The 24,424-nt window shown below is 41.4% G+C and overlaps 1 protein-coding gene across 1 annotated transcript in view; it reads left to right on the top strand.

The window, feature by feature from the left end:
* Positions 1-5,307: 5,307 nt before the first annotated feature.
* The window catches only part of SPRED1 (sprouty related EVH1 domain containing 1), a 60,115-nt gene continuing 40,998 nt past the window's right edge, over positions 5,308-24,424 (top strand). Inside the window, exon 1 of the mRNA XM_059819589.1 lies at positions 5,308-5,699. Coding sequence (XP_059675572.1) covers positions 5,668-5,699 — 32 coding nt within the window. The 5' untranslated portion in view covers positions 5,308-5,667. The remainder of the gene's footprint in view (positions 5,700-24,424) is intronic.

Raw genomic sequence — 24,424 nt, forward strand, 5'->3', positions numbered from 1 at the left:
AATGACCACCCAGTGTTTAACTCACACTAGGATTCTCAATGAAAGCTACTACAAAAGAAATTTCCAAATGACCTCTAATAATTTTCCTCAAAATGGCAGAACAGCCATCCGACCTCCATTTTTTTTAGATTTATCATTAGCATCTGCATATGAATATAAGCATCACTGTGTTTTGTGGAGGCAGAATTCAAAACTTTTATATTTAGGAGATAAAACCTCAACTAAGAATTGGTCACTTAAGTTCTACAATGACCGACTAATCTGGATGGCATTACTTAACTTCCACTGATCCTATTATGGATTTTAAGATGTGAATGCCATGCTGATCAGAATTATACCACCTAACCCCCTAACACATCTTCTACACATAATACTTCTGCTGCAGACTCGGAGTCCTGCTACACTCCACAGCCACTCCTGACCAGCTCTTTCATCAGAGACATTCACAGACATAAGCATAACCATTTCAAAGAATGGCAACTAAACATATTCGGCCAAATGTACGCTGCCTCTACATTCAGTAGCAGTATGGATATGAGAAATGCTTTAGTCCCACTTAGTCAAGTAAATATATTTTGTAACATAGAGCAGACTGCTGCCTCATCATAATTACTGCTGGTTAACTGAGCATTGTTAAGACTAGTGTTAGTCACAGAAGGACAAAAGCTGACGAGTGTGGGACACATACATGTGTGAAAATTACAAAATACAGAAATTCAGAATACAGATTATTATTTTGCTTACATAGATTTCTCATGTGTTACATGGTTTCCCAATTACATACGTTGTCTTCATTTTCCTTTAGCAGTAATTGTTGCCTCCCCATTTCTCCATTTCTCATTTAAAAGGGTCTCTGCAAGCAAGGGCAGAGAATATTTGCACCTCAGAGGACCGCAGCTATCAAAATGTTACAGCAGAGCAATGGCATTGAGGTATAAATTAGTTTTTGTAAAGTGCAACTAAAGTAGGCAATGGATTTAGGAAAACATCAAAAGCAATGTAAAAAATCGTGATTTTTAACCACATTTATCGCATTCCGTACTGGGCATATCTTGTCTCTATCTAAGGAATCATCCCTGTACCGACACCAAAGAGTGAGTACACCTCAGCAGCTCTAGTGAAAAGTACTAGAAGCTTTCATTTTTAGAGTTATCTTTTCCAGATCGTATAGAGGAAGGCCAGATTTCAACTCAGGACACTTAAATTGTGAAGTCTGTAAAAACAGAAAGCAAAGAGGCACAGAATGTACAAAGAAAGGCAAGACCCCAAAACATGTGCTGCTTGGGACATGAAGTCGTCATTTGTCCGAGGTTTCTGAATGGTGTCACCCATGCCGAGCCCGCTTCTGCCTTTGTTTGCACAGGCAGGGCTCACACATACTTCTGAAATAAGCCATTTACATGGAAAACACCTGATCATCTATTTCTGCTCAAAAAAAAAAAAAAAAAAAGAAAAAAAATGAACCTGGAAAGCCCTGAAACCATTTTATGCTCCGCAAAAGGATGCCAATACTCCAGGACTTTGTTCTCCAATCTTTCCAACCCGGGCAGAGGTACACAAACAAACACCATCTCAAAAGCAAGACACAGACCAGTGCAGATTTTCTGTCCTCTTTATGACATTCGGATGAAGGGAGAGAAACTGCTTGCAGGACCTCTGCTACACATACTGCAGCATGAGACTACTTGCAGAAGTCAAAGAACCACCACAGGAAGAAGTGGTGGGCCCTTCTCCCCTTACCTCTTCCATGCAGACAATGAAAATTCGCAGGATGAGTCTCACATTTTCAGCTGACAACTGAATATACATTTGATTCTTAATAAAGACACTCATGAAAACCTTAAGGAGACTGAAATGATTTGACATTGTTTGTGGTATATTACAAAATGGTTCATTTTATTGAATTGCCATGGCGAAAAGCATTTTAACATTAAATATATTTAATGAATAATATATTTAAGGAATAAAAAAAAAAAATCAGATAATGCTCTTTCTTGTCATCATCATGTCTCTTTCTTCAGGTACATCTGACTAGAGCTATACCTCCACCTGACAAAATGAGCCAATTCCTCAGCGTTCCTGTAAAGGTTCATATTAATCAAATTATCTTAATAAACTGTTAGCTTACAGAATGTTAAATACTTCAACTTTGAAGCCAGTAGAAAATGAAAATTAAATTAGCAGGAAGTCACAATATCTGGCAGTCACAAGACAGGAAGTTCTCTGAAAGGATCCTCATTGCTGAATAGAATAATTATGTCCCCACAGCTGAGTTTCAAAACACATGGGAGGGGGGTGTCCTATGATTCAGATACTCAATTTGATTCATGCGAGTTGTAAAATTGTACAAAACTTGGTTTCCAATATATTTCTAGTATTTGGATGAGGTTGTGCCATGAATAACATTTTTTAGTGTACCCTTTTAGGAAAAAAAAAAAAGTTTTTACAAAAGAATTGGAAATTTTCCTCCAAAAGCCTCCCGGATAAGGAAGCAAGCATTACTACAGCAGGTTTGAGATTTGTGCTGCTTGAAACATGTGTTATAGGCCCTTTGTCAGAGAGAGCGTGACAGCAGTTTACTATAATTGTTCCATTATGCTTATGGTAGAACCCTTTTATAGAAACACGGAATTTCAATCCATAGTAATATTGCAACGAATATAAACTATCTAGAAACAAAACGTGCCTTTTCTTGCCTGTTATATGAGATAAAAATAGATCTATGTTTAAAACGCTTTAACTAACCACCCCCCAAAATAAAAACCTGACTGAAACTGTATATGCTTTTTCGTTGCTGCAACATTTTCTTATAGTTTTCAATCACATACAAAAAGGAAAAGTCTTCAAGAAAAATCTTTGGACATCATTGAGACCCATAGACAAATTGTTCTTTAATCTTTAGGTGAAAAGGAAGAATTCTGCTCTTGATAAATGCAATACTGCTCTGCTTCCGTGCATTCAAACAGATGCTGCAAGTTTGTAGTCTGGCCTAAAATGATGTGAGGCACTCCAGGTTCCCTTGTAAACGGTGAAAACTCCTTCTCCTGATTTCCCATGTTCCAGTCTCTCCTTTCCTTGGGAAAAGCAGCCAACCAACGGTAGTGTGGGAATCAGACATGTTATTACCGCCAAGGGAGCTCGCCCCATCTTCGTCAAACAGGAAGAGAGAACAGCGCATTGCTGCTCCTATGACACCACCACAATTGGGAAGAAATCCCGCAGTTACAGGAAAAACTGAAATGGGATTAGAGCTGACAGAGAAGGCTCTTGGACAGCAGCTGTGAAAAAGTGAGGAAGTACACAAGAAGCTGGGCTAACAAACATGCATTGGGGAAGTGATGTCTCTTACAGTAGCACCGCAATATTTTACTCCATCAATTCTGGACAATGGGATGTATCAGTTGGCAAGCACGCACGCAAAGACTAAGCAGGAAGAACTCAAAATCCAACCGACAGACAAAACCACAATATAATCTTTTATTATAATCTAATTTACTTGATGGTCTGACTCATGATTTTTGACTCCTCAGGGTTTGCAGCACTGCTCCACTTTTCCATCAAACCACGCAGCACGTTTACCACGCTAAGTTCCTGAAAAGGGATTTGGGTTCGGTTGCTGCTGCTTTTTGATTTCAGTGACCACCTGGATCAACTACAAACGCTTCCATCTCAGTGTGCGTTTAGAGAGAGAGGCCAAGTCAGGGCTTCGTGCACCCTCCCGTGCCGTCACCCACTCAGATCCGCTCCCAGATTTAGAGTTAAGGAACTAATTACACGCGGGCTCCCCTTCCCAAGGGAGAAGGTAAGCCGTGCACCGCATCTCCAGAGGCGGTGTGCTGGCGACAGCCTCGCGTGCCCTCATTGAAGCGGAGCCGATCCAGGTTAACGCGACCGCGTTTCTTGGCTCGCCAGTCCATCCTCTTTACCGGCGGTTCTGTTGAGCACGGAGGCCAAGGGCGGGCTGTGAGGGAGGCGACACCAGTGCCGGCTACCGGGAACGGGACACGGGGAGTCCCGCTCCACCAGCCCCCCGCGCTCCCCAGAGGCTGCCGCACACGTAGCGTTTTCATTCACTTCGGCTCAAAAAAGTAGAAGAGTGGAAACGCAGCCCGCAGGCGCCCGGGCGCGGCCCCATGGAAACCCGCCAGCGCTCAGCCGCGCCCGCCCCGAGCCCCCCGGCCGCTGCAGGCCGCCGCCGGGCCGGGCCCCCTCTCCAGCCGCGGCCCGCTCCCGCCACACCCCGGCCCACGGCGGCGGCCCGGGGGTCTGCGCAGCCTCGCGCCGAGCAAGGCCCGCCGGCCGCGCTGGCGCTGCGCCCCCGCCTCGGCCTGGGGGCCCGGGGCGGGAGCGGCTCCCGCGGAGCCCCGCGCGCTCCCTGCCCCGCGCCCTCGCAGCAGGAAGGAGAGCGCCGCCGGCGCAGCTCGCGTATCCCTCCGCGGCGCCGTGCGTGCGTGTGCGGCGGCGGCTCCTCGCGAAGCGCGTGAGGCAGCGCCGCGGGGGCGGGAAGGGAGAGCGGGAACTACTTTCAGGAAACTCGAGCGCAGGGCAGCCGCCGGGCGCCGCGGGGAGGGCGGCGGCGGCGCGGGCCCGTCCGGCGGCGGGCGGCGGGTCAGGGGGATTACTTTCTTCCCTCTTCTCCCTCCTCCCTTTCCCCCGTGGTTATTTTGGATCAAGCTGTGGCGGCGGAAGGAGCTTGAAGTCAACGCTTCCGCCCAGTTTTCCTGTGAGGAGGGGGCGGAGGCGGCTGCGAGGAGCCGAGGCGGCGACCGCCGCTAATGGAGTTGCTGCCGGGCAGGGAGCGCTGCCGCTGAACTTCCCCGCGGGCTTTCTCCCTCCTCTCCCCCTCGTCCTGCGGCCGGGGGCTCCCCTCTCGCCCTGGCAGCTCCTCTTCCCCTCCCTCCGCGCTCCTCTCCTCACACAAACAGCCGTGACGCATCCTCTCTCTCCTCCGGCCCCCCCCTTCCCACCCCCAGGCTGGTTTAAAACGCCTCCCTCCCCCCGTCACCAGCCTTCTCCTTGGGCCGGCTCGTCCTCCCTCCGCAGTGCTCGGCGTCGCCTTGGAGGGGGTGGGATTGCCCAGCCGAGCCGCTCTGCCCCCCTTTCCCCCTTCCCCCCCACGCCTGCCCCGGCCTGTGGCAGCTCCCGTGTCTGGAGGAATTTCTGCCGCCGCCTGCCCCGGCTGGGCGCGGGAGGCGGCCGAGCAGCAGCAGCGGGAGGAGGAGGAGGAGGAGGGGGGCAGCAGCAGCAGCAGCGAAGGCGGCTGCAGCGGGAGATGAGCTGCAGCGGGAGGACGGTGCGGTGCAGCTTTTTGCGGCGGGGAGCCCTCCCTCGTCTCCACCACTCTTTTCCCCTTTAACCGGGAGCAGCTCAAGAGCAGAAGATCTGTGGTTGTTGCAGCTGTTTCCACCACTACCTTCATCATCATCATCGTCTCTAAAGACAGGGGGAAATACGCTCCAGCGCCGGACAACAGGATTCCGTGTTTCCAGGATAAAGATCGCTCCCTCCCCTTTCCCCTCCCTGTCCCTCGCTTCACAACACTGCCCGTGCCCTGGCCGGGGCGGCAGGCCGGGGGGGTAACAATGGTGAAGTTTCTGGTGAGTTCTGGCTGCGCCCTGGCTGCGTCGGTGCTGCTCCGTCTCCCTGTCGGACCGCGGTGAGGAGAAAATGAGCGAAGAGACGGCGACTTCTAACAACGAGTAAGCGGCCGTTCCCCCTCCGCCGCGGCGGCGGCTCTCCCCTCCGCCCCGGGATCGGGCTGGGGCGGGGGCTCGGCGCGTCCCCCGGCCCCGCGCCCCGCGGGGGCCTCTGCCCGCGCACGTACGTGTCCTGGCCTCCCCGTGCGCCTTCTGCGCATTTCTGCTCGCGTACATGGGAGCCCAGAAGCTCCCTCTTTGTGAAGGAGCTTGGCTTCGAAGGGCTGCGAGCCAGCGGCCAGAAGAACGTGGTTTAATTAAAGTCCGGTAGAAAACGGTGCAGGTAACGAGGGTGTCTTGGAGGGGGAGGATGGGTTTTGAGTGCCCGGGGAGGTATCGGCACGTACCACCTCTGATAATATCCTATTACTTGTAGATATTTCACATGGAAACTAGTGTGTGGGAGCTTCATCCTGCAGGAAACTGCTCCTGAATTTTAATTGGATGAGTCAGTCAGTGTAAATACAGCTTAAACCTACCCTAAAGCCTTTTTTTTTTTTTTCCTTTTAATGAGCACTTGGGACTCCTTTTTTTTTTTTTTCTTTTTTTTTTCAAAGAGGAAGGGGATAGTTCAAGGTTCTCTTAATATTTTTAATGTGACCGGTTTGGAAGAAAGCCAGAGGAGAATGTGTGTGCGCGGCTGTATCCCTCTGCGTGTAATCTGTCTTGGAAATACATTTTCAGTCGGAGGAGATAAATATTTGTCAGGAAACATCCGACTTCTTGACGGCATTGAGAAGCAAATATGAAGTATTTTGAAACTTTTTCTGTTACCAGGCAGTTTAAGGTTGATCGCTGCGGTCTCCGAGCTTTAGCGTTACGGTTTGCGATGTCGGTGTGGGCTCAGGGCGATTTTATGAATGATGCGGGTGCCGGCCGCGGCCATGGCGGTGGGGAGGAGGGAGCGCGGCGCCCATTGTGTTGCAGGTAGCGGCAGGGGGATGAAGAGCTGCCCGGCTGGCAGGGTGCGGGCGCGTCTCCTCCGCAGGGAAGACGGATCCCCCATTTCACCGCCTTCCTCGGAGCAAAGCCTGCGCACCGCCCCGTGCGCTCCCCGAAATGCGGCGTTTTGATCCCCGAGGAGCAGCGCCGGCGAGGCCCCGCAGGGGAGCGGAGCCCGGGGAGATCCGCGCTGCCGGCCGCGGCGCGGAGCGGAGCGGGCCGGGCCGGGCGGGAGCGGCTGCGGCGCCCGCGGGGCCGGGAGCCGGGGCCGCCGCCATGTTTCCTTTTTTGTGAATCGCTCTCATTTGCATACCACAATCTCCATTCATAAAAAAAAAAATAACAAAAAAAAAAATTGCTGTCATCGCCGCTGACCTGCGGCAAAACCTGCCACGCAGAGTGCCCGGAGCTGCTGCTCCTGTGCTCAGGACCAGCCCGCAGCCAGCGGCTGGCGGGGGAAGGTCTCCGGGACCTGCTGTATTAATATGTGCTGTTGGCTGCTTGTTGACACAGTTATGTGGGAAATATCAGCTCGGGGAGGTGCTGGGAGCACGTGATCCGCTCCATTCATAAAATACCTGGCTGTCCATTCACAGTGCAGTACAGTGTCTGCATTCAGCAGCCTCGCAGCCCAGACCTGCATGGGAGGGGAGAGGCAGCCAGGCCGGCAGGTTTATCAGAGAGGGCAGCAGAAAGAGGGCTTATGGCTGCGAGCATGGGAAGTTACTGTAAAGATGGGGGGGGAGGGGAGTTGTTTTTATGGCTTGTGTTTGTCCGTTTCCCACAAAGGAGCATTAGTTCGGAAGCGCCTTCTCGCTGTACCGTCGAACATCTAAGCAGGGAAGAGTTTTATTCAGAAAACGTTGAAGTATTTTCCCCTCCAGAAATACTGACTCAAACCCAAAATACTGAAAATCGAATTCATTATTATGAACGGGTTTTCAAGGCAGGATGTTAATCCGTTTTGGGTAATTTACATTTTATTGAAAAATACTGTCTTAGTCTGTGAGATATCACCATAGTGTAGAAGGAAGTCAGTCATACCTAATGAGACATCTGAAAATGTTGCCTATTGTGAAATACAGGTATCGGTGAAGACAACTAAATTGATACAAATCAGCAATGCAGTTCATTTTTGTCTGTTTACTTTGAGAATTTTATGGCAGATTAGCTATCGTCATTTCTCCTTAACCTGTGCCGTGGCTGAAGAGACCTCTGAAATATCAGAATAACAGATAAATGTTTTTAATGTGGCATGAACTGTTCAGAGGTCAGTGTATGAACTTTGATTTTAAATATTTTGAAATCTTTCAACAAATAGAATCGAGTGAAACTTAGCAATGAAGGATCCCTGAAGCAGACAATATATTTGTTTGATGTAACTGTTTTGTGGTTACCGATGTTAAAATGGTGATGTTCACTGCTCGTGAATACACTATTTCATTATCTTAACAAAGTACAGTAAGGTGATCCTTAATTATACATTCATAGAGTGGAGGAGGCTTTGTTGTTAGTGCAACCTAAGAGAACACCTGGAAGACTACTAATCTTTACTTAAAATGAGAAAGGAAAGCTCACATACAGTATTTGGTTTGAGTTAATTCAGTGTTGCTTTAGAGCTAAATGTGTATAACCTTACAAAGCACTGTAAACAGTGCTTTTTCTCAAAGAATAGATTTTTTTTTTTTTTACTTTGGTTATTAGAATATCAGAAGAAAAATAAGAGAAGTATTTCTCTTCTCGGTTTCATTTGCTTCTTTTGACAGTGTTTTTGGCGAGGCCAGAGTCATCGTTCCTCTTTGGTTGATTTTGCACATAGCACAAGCGTATCACTTTAAATGATTGGGTAATATGATTGAAATGCCAAATAAACCGTTTGTGAAAATAGGGCAGATCTACAAATTGAAATTCACCATATATTAAAAGTTCACTGTGTTCAATTTTATCAGTATAACTGATGACATCAATGGCCTTGTTTTCATTAACAATTCTCTTGGCATTTAAGGGCGAATATGGGTACTTTGCAATGCTTTTTGTCTCATTGTGGCTACCAGGAATATTCTGGTAATTGAGCATTATTCTTTGTTTATAATACTTCATTTTGTGGAGTAAGATATAAATATTTGCGGAGCCTAGAGTGTGACCTCAGTTAATAATGTTCAATTCTCAGTGGTGGTGGGCAAGATTAATTACAAAGCTGCATTAAGGACTACGAGGTTTCTTGTCAGTCATGAACATATGGAAGGCAGACTTAGAAAATTCTGATTGCCACAGATGAATCTTCGCTGGTGATTTTTACATTGCTCTTGTAATGATGTTACTGTTGTTTGTCAGTTAGGTATTAGTTAAATGAGAGTATTTCTATACCTCCAGATAATTTTTTTTTTTCCCCTCAGTGGTGTTTTGCAATCAGTGCGGTCAGCATGAACACAATGTGGTGTTCACAAATGCTATCAGTTTTTAAATGAAGGAATTAGTAGGATTTGTGGACTCGTGGGTCAATTTGCTGTTCATGCAATTTAACATAACAATGTCAAAGCAGGCAGGTCAGCAAGCACTGTACCAAATTCTTGGTTTGGTGGCAGATTTTCTTGCTGTCTAGAAATGCTACTGAATTTCAGTGTTAGGTGAAACAGAATAATTGTTACGTTCTGTAGTCCCCATTCAGTAGGGATGAATGATGACAGGCTTAAGATGGAGTCTGAGCTGCTGCTATTGAAAAGTAGGACTAGTGCTTTATTGCCTTGTTTAATTTGGATTGCAGGTGGCCTTTTTCTTTTTCAGGGAATGCTTGGGCTCTTGAATTATATTCAGAGTTGTTTTTACATGCTGTATTTTTACAGATTCAGACTGTCACATGCTAATTGTTTTGCTATATAAATATAGGTAATCTTATACTCATTTTCCTAGATAATTTAATTCAAGAGATCATAAATTAAAGAAACACGGAGTGTATACTAATGCTGTGTACTTAACAGCCTCTAGATTATGATGTTACAAACATCCTCAAGTGTTGATTTGAAAAAGTAAAGCTGAACTAAATTTTTAAAATAACATACTTGATATGTTCATGTCTTCCTTCAATATTTATGAAAATACTGTTTATACATCATTTGTGCTTCAGGACTCCTTGTATTACAAGCCCAAATACTGAAAGATGAACATGAAATCGTATTGCAGAAGGTAAAGCCATCTAGTTTGGTTTTATTAGTTCTGGGAGGATTTTAACACTTTTCAGCAGGCTAATTTTCTTTCTGCTATTTAGGGCATATATAGACTTTGGAATTCTTCAGCCCTTAACATAAGGAATTTGTAAAAAGATTACTTTTTTTTTAAAGAAAGCATCTTCTAAACCAGTTGATTATATGAAATCATTGCAATTCTGATGTATTTTCTTTTGGGGGAATGGTTCTTTATAGAGTCCTGGGGAGGCTTTTCCAGTCTTATGAACTGCTTCTTGCTGTCTCTTTGGCTTTATGTTACGCGGCACTATTTTGAAGGTGAAACTGAATTTGCAAGTTACGTAATCTGGGAGTCAGGATTTTGGGGTTTTTTTTATTTTTTTTAAAAAAGGTTCACCTTAGCAACATTCCTTGATTACTGTGGTATTGCAGAAAAATGCTTTCTGAACGTTTCAGCATAACTGGAGCCAGCAATAATATTTGAATTAAAAAATGACGAGTGTTTCCCTTGTTCATTTAAAATTTAATGTTCTTGAAGTGTTAAAATGGCAGTGAGGATGTCAGTGTATGTTTCAAAAGTAGAGACGTTTCTTGAAAGGAATATATCTTGACGGGATCGGAAGTCACAGGATTAAAGCTGAGGGCATTCCTTGGGTTTTTAGGCTAAACACTGGCATTTTTCTTTGTTATTTACCCATTCTTGCGTGTATCTGGAGAAGTTGTATGCATTGGTGATGACTTGATGGGACAAACACCAGAAACAAAAAATACTTTTCAGAATATTGACACAAGTCTAAAAAGGAGACAGAAGAAATACTTTTGTCTTTTTTGGTTTTTACTCCCCTGATTCAAAAAAAGTAACTGATACGGCATACAGTGTATGTTGTCTTAAATAGTGGTGGGCTAATGTTTAAATGTCTGCTTTCTCCATCCTGTTCCTCTTTCTCGATTGGAACATGTTGCAGTTTCCTTAAAAGAATTTCAAAGATGGCTGGGAGTTGCCATGTTGTTGAGGATCCCAGTTTCTTTATGGAGATATTAAAAAGGAACTATCTTTGTCTTTTTCTTCTCTGTTCTAATGTGCAACAACATTTAGCAAGCAAATTTTAACTAGCACAGTTACTGAATAGCTGGAATTGGTTGTAAACAAAAATTAAATGGTCCCTGAAAATACAAAATTTGTTCCTCCTTTCTCTCCCTTGAAAATACTCATTCCTCTTTCTGAAAGCACTTCTAATTGTGAAGTATTTATTTAATTATTGGTGACTAATGTGGTACAAATATTCCAAATTCAGTAAGATGTAAACATATTCACAACATTTTGTTTTTATACTTTCTAATACTTCGTTAGGTGTGTCTTCTAACCAGTCTTGGTATTCAGCAGGAATAATCTTCAGCGATGCTTGTTTTTTGAGGGAAGGAAGGGGACTGGATGCTCTTTTGATATGCTGTATTAACATATATTTCTAGACTTAAGACAATAGCAATACATACTTTCATTGTGCTTACTTTTCCTGTACTCTGTAAGAGAAGTTGTTGGTTTTTTTTTTTTTTGCTAGTGCTTAGGCTGTGATCTAGTAAAATCTGTTGGCTGGCACTGCTCCCTGGGGTTTTTCCTCATACGTGAGATGGTATCATGTCGTGTATGGTAACATATTTTATGGTGTGTGGTACCAGGGTGAACATGGTATCTTTCCTACTTGAAAAGTATCTGTAATAGGAATCAGTCTCTAAGGCTATGGTGGTATTGAACAGCACTTACTTGTAGGAAGAAAGAAGACCTCCTATGTGTGACAAGAAAAGAATTTTAAAAACCAAAAAAACCAAATGACCAACAAATCTTTAGCTATGCTAAGGGACAAAAAAATGTGCATTTAAGTGCTTTGAGTACTAAAATTGTTTATAAATGTGGCTGTGATTAAATAATAACTTATTTGCTCCACACAGTTGCAGGCCCTAATTCCCAATGCTACAAATAAGGTGTGGAAAATAAATAATAATAATAATAAAGTCCCAATATAATGATGATAAATGCATCTATATATGCAAGGACGTCACAAGCATTTTTTCTCTAAGAACTCACTGTCATATGACAGTAAATACTTCAATTCAAACAGGGAAAATATGCCATAGAAACTTCAGTAGTTACTGTGCTCCATTCTGCATTGCTGCCTGATACCAAACTTACATTCAGAAAAAAATATTTTTCGTGTGTGTGCTACACAAGAATTCCCCAAATGTGCATTGTCGAAACATCTAAACCATCTTAAAAATGAGGTGCTAAAGATTTAATTTTTTTTCTTTCTTCCCTCTCTCCCCGCCCCCCCCCCCCCCCATGCATTCATTCCTGTGCTTGAAAACTTTGACTACTGCTGTTTGTGATATTTTAGTTAGGTGAGGAAATCTTGTAATCTGTACTTCTGCTACAGTAAGTCAAACACTCACCTGTTCAGAACCCCTAAAGAAATTCTGTGAGCTGATGTTTGGCTTCAATAGTTTGCAAGAGCAGGCATCATTCAAGTCTATGGAAGAGTTGTCCTTTTTTCTTCTTTTTTTTTTTCCCCACTTAAAAAAGAAACTCTAGAAAAACAGTACCAAATAAATAGATCTTCCCCAAGATGATCTGACAACTGTTGACAATTACCCTTTTTCTTTGACTTGTACTGATGATTTTCAACACTAACTGAAGTTTGTCAAAGCAAAAATGCAACAGATTTATTTCAGTTTTAGTGAAGTCAAATGCTGTGAATAAACACGCGTAGCAACAAGAAGTATCAAGAATTTCATTAATCAAGTAATTACTGAAAACTAGTGTCAGGTTTATTAAAACTTGTTACTGAGACTGACTGCCTTCCGTAAATAAACCCAGAACTGGTAAGATACAACTCTCAGTGAGTATTCCTACCTGGGATTTATTTCTTTCCAAAATTGTGGAGAACTGTTTTGGTGAAGTGGTGTAAACCTTGAGGGGAAAAGTGATTTCTCTCTCTTTAACCTTTTGAATGGACTAAGTAAGGGTATTAAAAGGTGGGAGTACAGACCCTGCTCTGATTTAGGAATTTTTATGTAGCTTCCTAGACATTTTTCAGCCTCTCAGGATGAGATTAAGTACTCTGTGCCCTAGGTATTTCTTTCTGTGCATGGTGTGCTTACTCTGGATCCCAGTACAGCATGCCTTAATATGAAGCCTGTGTTTGAGGCCAATACATGTTTAGCCTTGAACAGGAACACATTTTTGAAAGGTGTAAAGTTAATTCAGGATTTAGAGTTGAGGTTTATACATTTAAAATGGGAAATCCTGTTTGTTTTTTTTTTTTTTTAATCTGTGTAAGTGGCTGACCTTATGTACCAAACCTGTATGTTTTTAAGCACTAGTTACTGTTGATAATCACTGGTCTTGGCTCCTTTTAGGACCAAGAATAGATTGGAAGTTTCCTGTTAGGGTAGACTTGTAGGATAGGTGTATTTGTGCACTCTTCAGGGGGCAATTATCTATCTCATTACAAGTTTCATTTGTAGTTCAAATGCTGCTGATCTGTGCTACTGATATTATGCGAAAAAATTCTGGGGTTGCTATCTCTTTAATTTTGCAAGATTTTAAGAAAGAAAAAAAAAAAAACAAACCTGCAGAAGAAATTTATGATTGCTGGTACCAATGGTGCATAATGAGTGTGCCAAGGGAATGCAAAGTTGTAAAACGAAATGCTTGAGAATTTTCAATCTTGAGAACTGAGATTGTTTGTGCAGATATAATCCATGTGGCCAGGGGGTATGTTTTTTTTATGATTATTTTGATAATGAGACAGAGTCAGGAATATAATCAGATTGCATGGGTTCGGCTCTCAAACCTTCAATACTAGGAAACGCCCATTTTCTTTTTTTCAGCCCATTGCCTCATTTGCTGCTCATCCTGTGCCAGAGAGGAGGACTGCAGCTTCTGATCACGCACAGGTGGTGCTGTGTAATTGAAGACTGTATCTTAATAAGTGTTAAAATTCTCTAAATACTAATATTGAAAAGTAAAGCATCATTCTAACAAGTTTATTAGGGTTTTTTTGTTTGTTTCTTTCTGCAGTTCAGTCTGGTTTTAGTCTTTAATCTTCAGAGTTCAACTATGGGAGTATTTCAGATGGTGGTAATATTGCTGTAATTCTATCCAGACTTGTAGCGTGCTGTTTCTTACATTCTTTCTGCTAGCCTGATTTTCTTAATCCTTATCCGAAAGTTGGGATTTTGGTGTTGGATTTTTTTCCCCCCAATTTGGAAGCTCTCTCTAGTGTAGTATGAGAAGTTTTTTGAGGGAATAATACGATTGTTATATTGAACTTGCTTTTGGTTTGGTTCTTTTAAGGCGATAAAGGCTTCTGTTAGGAGAAGTCATGCCATGATGGGATATGTGCATCTAGTATCATAGTCACAGAGTGCCAGTTAGGCTGTTGACCTGTATGGGCATATCTGCTGTGGAGGCACCTAACATATGGATTACCATTAAACCTGGGTTTCTGTGCTGTCAGTCACTCACGTATCCTACAGGAATAGTGTCATACTTCAGGCATGTAAGTGCGAAGTACTTGCAGCTCTCATTGAAACGAAATGAAAATGCCATTTGCTTGTCATTTATTATCAGTAGATATGTTTTTCTGATTACATCGTTTTTTCTACCTCTTTTTTTCTTTGGCAATTGGTAGGTAAAGTATATTGTTCTTAAAATTTTTTACTATGTTCTGCTCTGTGGTTCCTGAAGAAGTTAGAGAGAGTGTCTAAAATCAGGCTGTTAATACACAGCTGTTTTTATGTATTAAGGCCTATAAATGTCCTGACTGAATCTTGCTTCATCTTCTACTTCTTTCAGCTTCCAGAAAACTTTTTAATGGATGTGTAACCACTGCTCAAACAGTCCTGTGATGATCTCTAGCACAGTACTTTCATGCTTTCTGTATTTGTACTGAACGGGTCTAGCTTAAAATATCTTATATTGTCTTAGCTGTATTCAACTTGACACATCCTCTAGAAGAGCCCCCATATGCACCTTAAAATGTACGTGCTTTGTTACTATGGTGATGGAAAAGAATCGTGCATGTTAACAACCCTATGTTAGGTAATGGAGGATTTGCAGAAATAAGTTAAGCGCTTGCCTGGGGCGCTGAAAATTGAGTCCTGAGCCTGGGACCATACCTCCACCCTAGCCTCTTGGCTACAGGCAGGCTGAGGGAATCTCGTTACGGGATTAGACGCTTCCCTGTTTTCAGGTTGTTTGAGGAGTGTAGAGGACTTTAGAAATAGTTTCAGAAGAAGCTGAAGTAGTGTTGCCTTATCACAGGCTTTTAAGTATCTTACGTCATATGCTTAGGGTGCTCTGCACAGTGTAAAGGAGATGCTTGTGCAAGCATGCTGTATGTTTGTCACTGATACAAATCCAGTTTTGTTTTTCTTTGAACTCCTTAGGTTGACAGTGCAGGAATTCACTGCCTTTTCTTTCTCTGTTATGGCTGCCTGCAAATCCTGCAAAGGGAGAATATATCCACATTCATTCCCCTAAAGCAAGGTAGAAAACATGAGGTCTTCATCTATTAGTTGAATTCTGGATGAAGAACAGTTCTATTCAAGGAAGGTATTCCAGAATAAGGCATAAATTTAGAGTGCTGTAGTCTAGTATAGTGTAATTTCCTATGGGGGCCTTTTAGTCATCTTCTTCTGGAGTAAGTTGTGGTTAACTAGGGGAAAACTGATAAGCTTAGCTGTCTAATTAGAGGAGCTTTTCAGGTTCTCCCCTCTCTTTCCTTCTCTGCTGTACCTTTTTAAAACTGTAGTTTTCTGCGTTAGTTATTTTGTTATTTTTTTTTCCCATTTGTTTGGTTTTTTACTGCTGAAAGTGGCAAATCTTCTGCTTAGTTATTTTGTTATTTGTTTTTTTTTTTCCATTTGTTTGCTTTTTTACTGCTGAAAGTGGCAAATCTTTCTGTGTTTTGAAGTGTGTTGGCTTTTAGAGAGACCCATCCTTGTAGGTTTGGTTTTGTTTTGTTTTTAGCATTTTGGGAAGCATTTTTCTGAGCATTGTCTGTATTAGTATTCTCATACAGCTTATCCTGAAAAGCGTCTCCAGAAAATAAGACACTGGTTAGCGTCTCTTTGAGTCATTTCGACTGGCCCAGTCAGCACCCTTACAGGTCTTAATACCAGGGTTTTACCCTTGAGCAGTGCTAGCAAGAAGCCTGTTTTTCGCCGCTCTGGGATGATAAAAACATAACCCAAATAAAAACATGTGTTTCCTTTGCTGTAGAAAGACAGAATGCTTCCCACAGGCTACAAGTTCATTGTCCTTTCACCACTGAAATGAGAGGACATTACAGAAATGTTGAAAATCAATGTTGAGCGACTTTTCCACTACAGAAAATTCAACAAATCTTCCTGAAGTAGAACTACAATTATATGTATAGCTTATTTTCTGAACAAAATCAAGATGTATGGATTAGACTTGTGGAATAACTGGAAATAAGTTTACCAAATCTGTTATTTCAGCTGTTTTTTTCAGGCCTGAGCAGCTACGGGGGGGTACAGGATTGGCTTTTCTATCTTTTGGCAAATCTGTGCTGCCTGAGCTTGATCCCCACAACTGAAGCTCAATGGATGAAGTAAAAGCTTTAAGTAAGCTTTACGGTCCTCATGCTCCTTCCAGCTGGAGGGTGCAAGCAATGAGCTTTCATCAGTGTGTCATCCTAAATAAGGCACGATGATCCAAATCTCTGCCATGTGCTTCAGGAAGAGATGATTTCAGTCAAGAAGTTGCAAGAGGTATCCTAATTAACTTTCACATGTCAAAGGAAGGAGTAAATGTCACTTCTCAAGGGCAAGAGTAATTTTGGCCAGCTTTTGTGAGGTTGCTTCACAATTTGTTTCCAAGACAATTACAATCAGATAGTGCAGAAATCATAGTATCCTACAGTAGAAAGGATCTGCTTTCTACATCTTTTGTTTCTTGTCTATCTTATAGTTAGGTGTTTTACAGTGGAGAAAGCATAACTGTAATTTCCCAGTTACAGCACTAATATCTATGATCTAGGGTGTATTTGGTGAGAGGGGATTTTTTGCAGTTTTGGTATTCCTTGGCTGAGACAAATATTCCCTTATTTTGTCTGTATAATAAAATGGTATATGTGATTTCTGAGAAATGCAGTCTTAACAGTTAAATTGAAAGATACTGTTCAAGCTTTTATCATTAACCAAGAAAATCAGTCTGGTTGTATCGTGTTTTCAGTGGGATGCAACTTCTGTTGTCTTTATTTACACTGGAAAATGGTGTTCTCCAAAGGACTATTTTTGCTTTCCTCCGCAATGAGTTCTTATTATAGCTCAGCAAATAATTCTGTCAGGAATTGCTTCTGTTTGACTTGGGGATATGTCCTTTGGCAATAACAATGCTGGTCAAAAAGTAGGAAGTTCTCTTGGTCTAACCCTTTCTTCGTGCATTATTCCAGTGGATCACAAGAAGCTCAGATTGATGCTTCTCAGGGTTAAAATGGCCAGGTAGTATTTGTATGCCTTTAACTTCCATAGAGCAATTTCTGATCATGTTCTCCAATACCTGACAGCAGAAGTAGGGAGGATTATGTATTACTTCTGTCTATCATTTTTGTAAGGCTTGTTTTTTCCTAATGATAAAACTTCTGTTCATTCATCTTCAGTCTCTTGAGCTCCATTGTATGCCACTTCCTTCACAACGGAAAATGTTTTGTGTGTGGTTTATTCATTTCAATACACAGCCTTGCAGCAGCAGTTGCTCAATCTGGCGGTTGAGGCTACTACCGAGTGAGGTTCCAAGATCCACAGGATTAAGCTGAATTCAGTATTAATGATACTATTTGGGATTGCATGAAATTGTCTGTCTGTAGCTCTGAAAGTCTGGAAGTTGATGTTTAAAGAAGCATCATTAAGAACCTTTACAAAGGTAAAACTATGCAGAAACAGGTATTCACAAGCAAATCTTCATAATTCTGTGAGTAATTCCCCTTGCTGAGGGGAGACCTTATTGCTCTCTACAACTACCTGAAAGGGGGTTGCAGAGAGGTGGGTGTTGGTCTCTTCTCCCAAGTGACTAGTGACAGGACTAGAGGAAATGGCCTCAAGTTGCGCCAGGGGAGGTTCAGGCTAGATATTAGGAAAAAGTTCTTTACTGAGAGAGTAGTGAAACACTGGAACAGGCTGCCCAGGGAGGTGGTAGAGTCACCCTCCCTGGAGGTATTCAAGGAGCGTGTAGATGTGGCATTGTGGGATGTAGCTTGATGGACATGGTGCTGTGTGGTGTTGGGTGTGTTGTGGCTTGTTGTTGTTGTATGGTGGGTTTTGGGGGTTTTTTTTGTGTGTGGTTTTTTTTTTTTTTCCCCCAGGTTGGACTTGATGATCTTACAGGTCTTTTCCGACCGTAGTGATTCTGTGATTCTGTGATTCAGTGTTTTTAACAGATGAAAATCTGAACTTCTTTTTAAATGCCCCCTCCCCCAAATGGTATGAAGTTTTGTAGTGGTATAACTAATATGTGCTATGGGTGGGTTTGTTTTAATGATTTGAAATGCATAACTCTTTAGAATGGGTTTGGGTTTGGTTTTTTTTTCTCCAGATCCTTTCTGTCAACCTGTGAAGAATTTCAAAATAATCTAAAGTTGCATAAATACACAAGCCATTTAAAATAGAAATTAAAAGAATTCCATTAATACCCTGCGTTTTACCAACACTGACAAATCCAGTTTCACTAAATAAATAGCACCGGTGCTGTCATTTTGACACACAAAATAACTTTGTCTCTATGTAGTTAATAGCCACCTCTTAAAGCATCTAAAGGAAATTTACAGATGAGATCAGTTAATGAGGGAGAGTGGGAGTAGATTTATTTAAAATCCACTGAACTTAGCTGCTCACTTGTTTGCTTTCTAATGGTAAAGCAGATCTGTGGTTTGAAATGGTTTGGGGAAGTTTTTGTGACAAGGCAGATGATGGTTGAACTACTTGAAAACTACCAAGGGGTCAGCTACAGTTTCTCCTTTCTGGGAGACTGGAAATCTCACTTCGAAAACGTTCAAGAAACTTGGTAACGAAGATATTGAAGACCTTCAGAGATGCAGTTAATATCCGCACAAAGTGTTCCAAGGACATCACAGATTAATAATGAAGTAATAGTATATTTTATTATCTTAAGATGCTAATGCTGCTATTACGTTAAGAAATTAATGCTTTACATAAAAACGTAAGAATTGCCATAAAGGATCTGGCAAAAATTCTTGTTGACATTCTTTCTCTGACTTTTCCACTTCCTATACTTGGTTAAATTCCATATGCATCTGTTTCCTCATCAGGAAGTTTGAGCTGAAATACATTATTTTTTTCTTGATTCTTTGGTGGAAAACTTTACCATGTGGTTGTTTGGTAGGACTTCATTTTACTTGAGCAGCAATTTTGTTTTGGATGTCTTATCTGTTCATAATACAAGTGTTGCATTTTTAGGCATTCTGAAGTTGAAGCGAACTGAAATTGCTATGCCAGATTATTCAGTTTTAGTCTTTTGGTACAGTTTGTTGTTCATGTTTGCATGTTAGAATTTGAAATTAGTCTTCATATCTAAATGGAGTATTTCAGAGCATTGTGTGCTGCATGGGTATTTCTTTTCTTGAAACTGTTTGTCTCACAAGAACCATGTGAATAAGGTGATGAGGTAAAATGGTAAGCATGATGTTCCAGGGAAGAACTTAGCAATTCAGTTTTGACAGGAAATGCATTGAATTTATGGTAATGTCAGTGTCTACTGCTTGTTTTCTGATGCTGAAGTAGCGTTTTAGTAGAAGGAGAAAGGGGATTGGGAGGTTGGGAGGTGCCAGTTCTCTTGGGCTTTGGCCTTGAACAAGGACCTCCTGAATTGGGGAGGGGATCACCTGTGTCACCTTCCTTCAGTCTCCAATCAGTCAGGGCTGGCTCATGAATACTTGGAAACTGCTTTGTTTCCACCTTGGCTATCAGAAGGGCAGTCTAATTATGTTTCAAAGACTGTGTGTGCTTATGATCAGATCTAACCTACTTTCTGAGAATGCTACTATACGCTAGATATATCTGAGGTATGAACAAAAGCTTTCTTGATTAAAAGTTAGGTAAATACTTGAAAATTTATCTGTGTGTTCCATTTACCTGTAGATGTATCTGTCATTTTTGTACACAAAACAAAATCTGCTAATAGAAATCAACTGAATGGAAGGAATTTCTAACTGGTTATTTGGGCAAAGGCAATACAAACTGTAAATGAGAAATCATATGGGTTTGAGAGAGCTGCTGAGTATTTTAAATTACTTTTTTCCCCTCATTGCTGTTAGTGTTTGTGGACTACTTGCAGACAATTTCTTAGAAGTAAATTATACCAGGGCTGTTCTTGTTGCGTGCAATGCTTTCTCAGCTGTAAAAATCTTGATGATGTATCATCAGTGAAACTGTCTTGTTTTTTCAAGGTGGGATTAAAGAGGTGAAGGTGTCAAAGGTATCAAATGAAAATAAGTGGGGGGTGCAGAATGGAAGGGCAAAAGTAAACCTTCTGTAAGAGCTACCTGTGTCTACAAAATGGATTAATTCCTTTCTCATTATTAGAGCTGGGCCTTCTGCCAAGACAGATCTGCTGTTCCAGCTGGGGCTCGCAGAAGCAGTAGTGACTGCAGGACGTGATATATACCATTCTTTTAATTCTCAATGGCATTGACAGTTACCAAAGTTCCCTTTCTTTGTTCAAGTTTATCCTTGCTGGAAGTTAAAATGAACGGCAATAGAGACTGTAAGACAATGCTGAAAACATAAAGATTACTGATGAGGAGAGAAATCTGAGGCCTAGTTTTAGGTATGCATTTAAAAGTCAATTAGGCAAACTACTGGCATTAAGTTTCTAAAATTATTTCAGATGCCTGTCTTGCTATTTGAAAGCTCTTCTTGTAGCAGATTTTTAAGCTTTTTCATTGAGGTATAGTACAGTGAACATTAGAGTCCTTTATTAATACTGCTTCTCATATTGAGTTATTGCCCTGACACCCAGTGCATTGGGTTCTGGAAAAATACCTAGTAAACTCCACATCCTAATTGATGCAGTGTTTGGAAGTGTTAGAAGCTATAGATAGTTTGTCTAAGAATTGCTTCCAGTCCTACTGATGGGTATCCATGGCACAAGTAAGAAAGAGCATTTCTAGGCAATTTTTATCGGCTTTATTTGTTAGCTTTCTTGCTACTTTTAAAGAATGCCCAAACACTATTGTGAAACTTCAAAGAAAATGCAAAGAGAAGTTTAAATGTCTCTGTGGGCTATGCAGCTGCCACTCTTTATATTAAGAATGACAGGCTTCACTAGAATGCCTGGTTCTTAAGGCAGGAGACCATGATGCTGATAACATTAGAGCAATGTTATTTATATTCTGCCAAAAGCAATTATCCTGCAAGACTTATAAATATGTGTTAGCTTTTATGTGTGTGATAAACTCTACAGACTTCCACAGAGATCTGTAGGTCTACTCAGTGATATATTTAAAGTTTTGCAGGACTGAAGCCCAAGTGCTTGCATAAAAAGATGTTTCTAGTTGCAGGCGTATGCTGATTATTCAGTAGTGTGGCAGAAGTGTTTCTTTAGGATTGGTCTGTTATGATTAGGGTTGTTACTATGTCAAGGTGAAGAGTTTTTACATTTAATAGTATTTGATAAGAGTTGTTTTAAGAAACCTGTTTTGATCCTCCAGTATTTCTTTCCAACAACAACTTCTAAGCTCCCAAGGGCTCTTATCTGTCCAAGAACCCTATTTTTAATTTCTGTGAATCGTTTACTTTTCCTCCCCATGAAGATTTATTACTCCTTAAAAGTATCTTCAGTTAGCTACTTTAAGCCCTAAAAGTGTCCTTGTTCTGTGCTGTGTCTTTTCGTCACCCTGTGAAAGAAAATGAGCTCCACTGTTCGAGGGGCAAGGCCTGTACTTTGGATCTTGGCTACCAAAGAGAGCAGCTTTTCTGTTCACCCCACAGCTGCTGTTAGTGTTTCATTCTGCAACTGCTAAAGGATGGGCAAGTAACAGTCCTCATACAAGACAAAAATATAACTCCATTAGTCAGCTGGCGTGGGTTGTTGAAGCAGAAATGCAGGCAGTATTTTCTCCTGGTGGAGAAAAATCCATCACATCCTATTAAAGTTGCCATTAGCTGACTATGGGGGAATGTACATTTCCTGAATCCACGATTGCCTGTTCTCCTTACTTTGATGGCTGTCTACTTTAAAACTTGTAATTTAGTCATAACTATTACAAGATCATGTTACATCTCTGGGGTTAAATCTATTTGACATATAATCTGTCTGAAAAAAGCCCTTAAGAAATGATGGTGCTTGACGCTAACTGAACCTTAAATTATTGTGGCGTGAATTAGAGAACCTTGTCCCTAAAGAGGTTCCGTGAGCTTTCTGAAATCTATATCGCCCTGTAGGACTTCTAAGATTTAGTATTTTAACTTTTAGACTATTTAGTATTTTAACTCATTGCTGTTAAACGTGGGTTTTGAAGTTTCTTTCAAAGATGTATGTGTGTTTCGTTTTTTGTGATTTGGTGGGTTTTCTTTGGTTGGTTGGGTTTTTTACAGCTTTCTTCTGAAGGCTGAAAATGTGGTAGGCTAGTGGCATCTTTGACATCCTTTTGCCAGTGTTCATTGTAAGGTTTAAGTGAGGGAGAGTTGTAACCCTTCAACTTTTTCACGCTAACATTTGAACCCTTAATGTTTTTGGATGTTTAACCTTCATAACATGCAATTATGATGTAAAGCAGAACCAAGAAAATACAAAGGTGGCTTCCTTTCATAGTTGCTTATCAATGAGAAGAAAATTGGTTTTATTCTGGAAGTGGCAATTTTTAGTCACGCCTAGAGGAGTGTTTCAGTAAAAGATGACATTTTCTCTCTAAGGCAAATACAGATATGGTCAGGCTTCCTCTTAGTTTAGTGCTTTTGTTAAAATCTCTTGGCCACCTCACTCCTTATTTCTTTAATTGCTTAGGTCCTCTTTTTTTATGAAGTGTGGACAGAGAGAAATGTTCAAATGTTTTAAATTGAGAGGGATGAATATTTAACCTTAACATAAGGAGTGAATAGTTGTTTAAAATAACACTTTTGGTATTAGTGTATCAAATGTCATGGATCTGTGATTACAGATTACAGGTGCATTAACACCTATTAATTATTCAATCTTATCCTGTATGGCCCATGCCTGTCTCCACATTGTGTATAATATTAAAGTTGAAGAAGAAATGATGCAATGGCAAACCATAGTCTAGTTTTGATTTTTATTGTTTTAATATAGGCAGATCCTGGATGTATCTCCAGATAGTTGGCAGTTGTCTGTCTGCTGTTTTTCGTGTTTCTTTAGGGCAGGTAATGGGCAACACCTTATACTGCTTTTGGTTTGCTCCCTTCTCCCTCTGATATAGTTGCTTCTTGTTATTCTTCATAAGCTATATATGGGGTAGTAAAGAACTTCAGACCATGGTAGTGAACAGTAAAGTTAAAATAAGAAAATTAGATTACTGTGCTGTTAATACAAATATAATTTAGTTACATTTTTAATAACTCTACTAGTTGAATTAAACTAAAAAGTAAAAATTATGCAGCTCCAGCTGAGGGAGCTATTTTCTGGCAAGTCACTTCCTTGCATGTTCATGTAAGTCATGTTCCCTAAAACTTAGTATGGAAATGCAGACAAAATTTAGTACTATTTTACACAAGAACTTGGTTGCTGGGCTAAAAGCTGTTGTAAAATGCAATGATTATTTTGTAAGACTGAAAATGAAGTCTCTGTAAAAATAAGTTTTAACTTTCCAGTAAAGGAAATGAGCAAGATCCTATTCCAGTGTATTTGATCAATCCTAATTTTACCAAAGAGCTAAACAGAACTTCATGTATTCAAAGGTTGGGCCCTTGTGAGAAACTTAGCTGTTCTTCGCTGAGAGCGAGTAGTGGAATTTCTCTTGAGGTGCTGTGTCTAGGGGTGTTTTCCCACTGGATTTTTGCACTTTGGCATTCAATAAAACTTTAATGTTTCCCCCTCACAAAAGGAAAATCCATCTCCACTACGTTTCTGGTTGGCCTGCCTCTGCCTGTCAGCTTCCAGGCAGCTACAGAGGTTTCTTTTCAGCTTTCAACCCTTCTCCTCTTCAGTTTCACTCTCCTGCGAATAGGCTCAACCTCTGCATGCATTGCTCATTAAACAGACACTGTTCTTCCTTCAGTAGAGTAACTTTCTTCATGTCAAAGCCTTCCTGCATGCCGAATAATGCATCATATTCTTTGTTTTTTCTCCGGAGTACTTGAAGTTGCATGTAGGCGTCTGGGTAGTTTTGTGTATGGTGGAGAGAGAACCTGGAGTGCGCTGTAAATGCTTATGTGAGTATGGGCAGGGCTGCTCTTATCCTTGAAGCAACGTTTTCTATAGTTCCTACTTGTTACTTCAGTATATTGGCAGAATTTAGTAACTGGTCTCTGTGAACACGGATATATGAACGCTGGTATCTGTAGGCTTTCTCTCTTACCTGGATCTCCTTGGATTGGGTTGGTAGGGAGCTT

The sequence above is a fragment of the Gavia stellata genome, chromosome 7, assembly GCF_030936135.1.
Source record: "Gavia stellata isolate bGavSte3 chromosome 7, bGavSte3.hap2, whole genome shotgun sequence".
NCBI classification, from domain to species: Eukaryota; Metazoa; Chordata; class Aves; order Gaviiformes; family Gaviidae; genus Gavia; species Gavia stellata.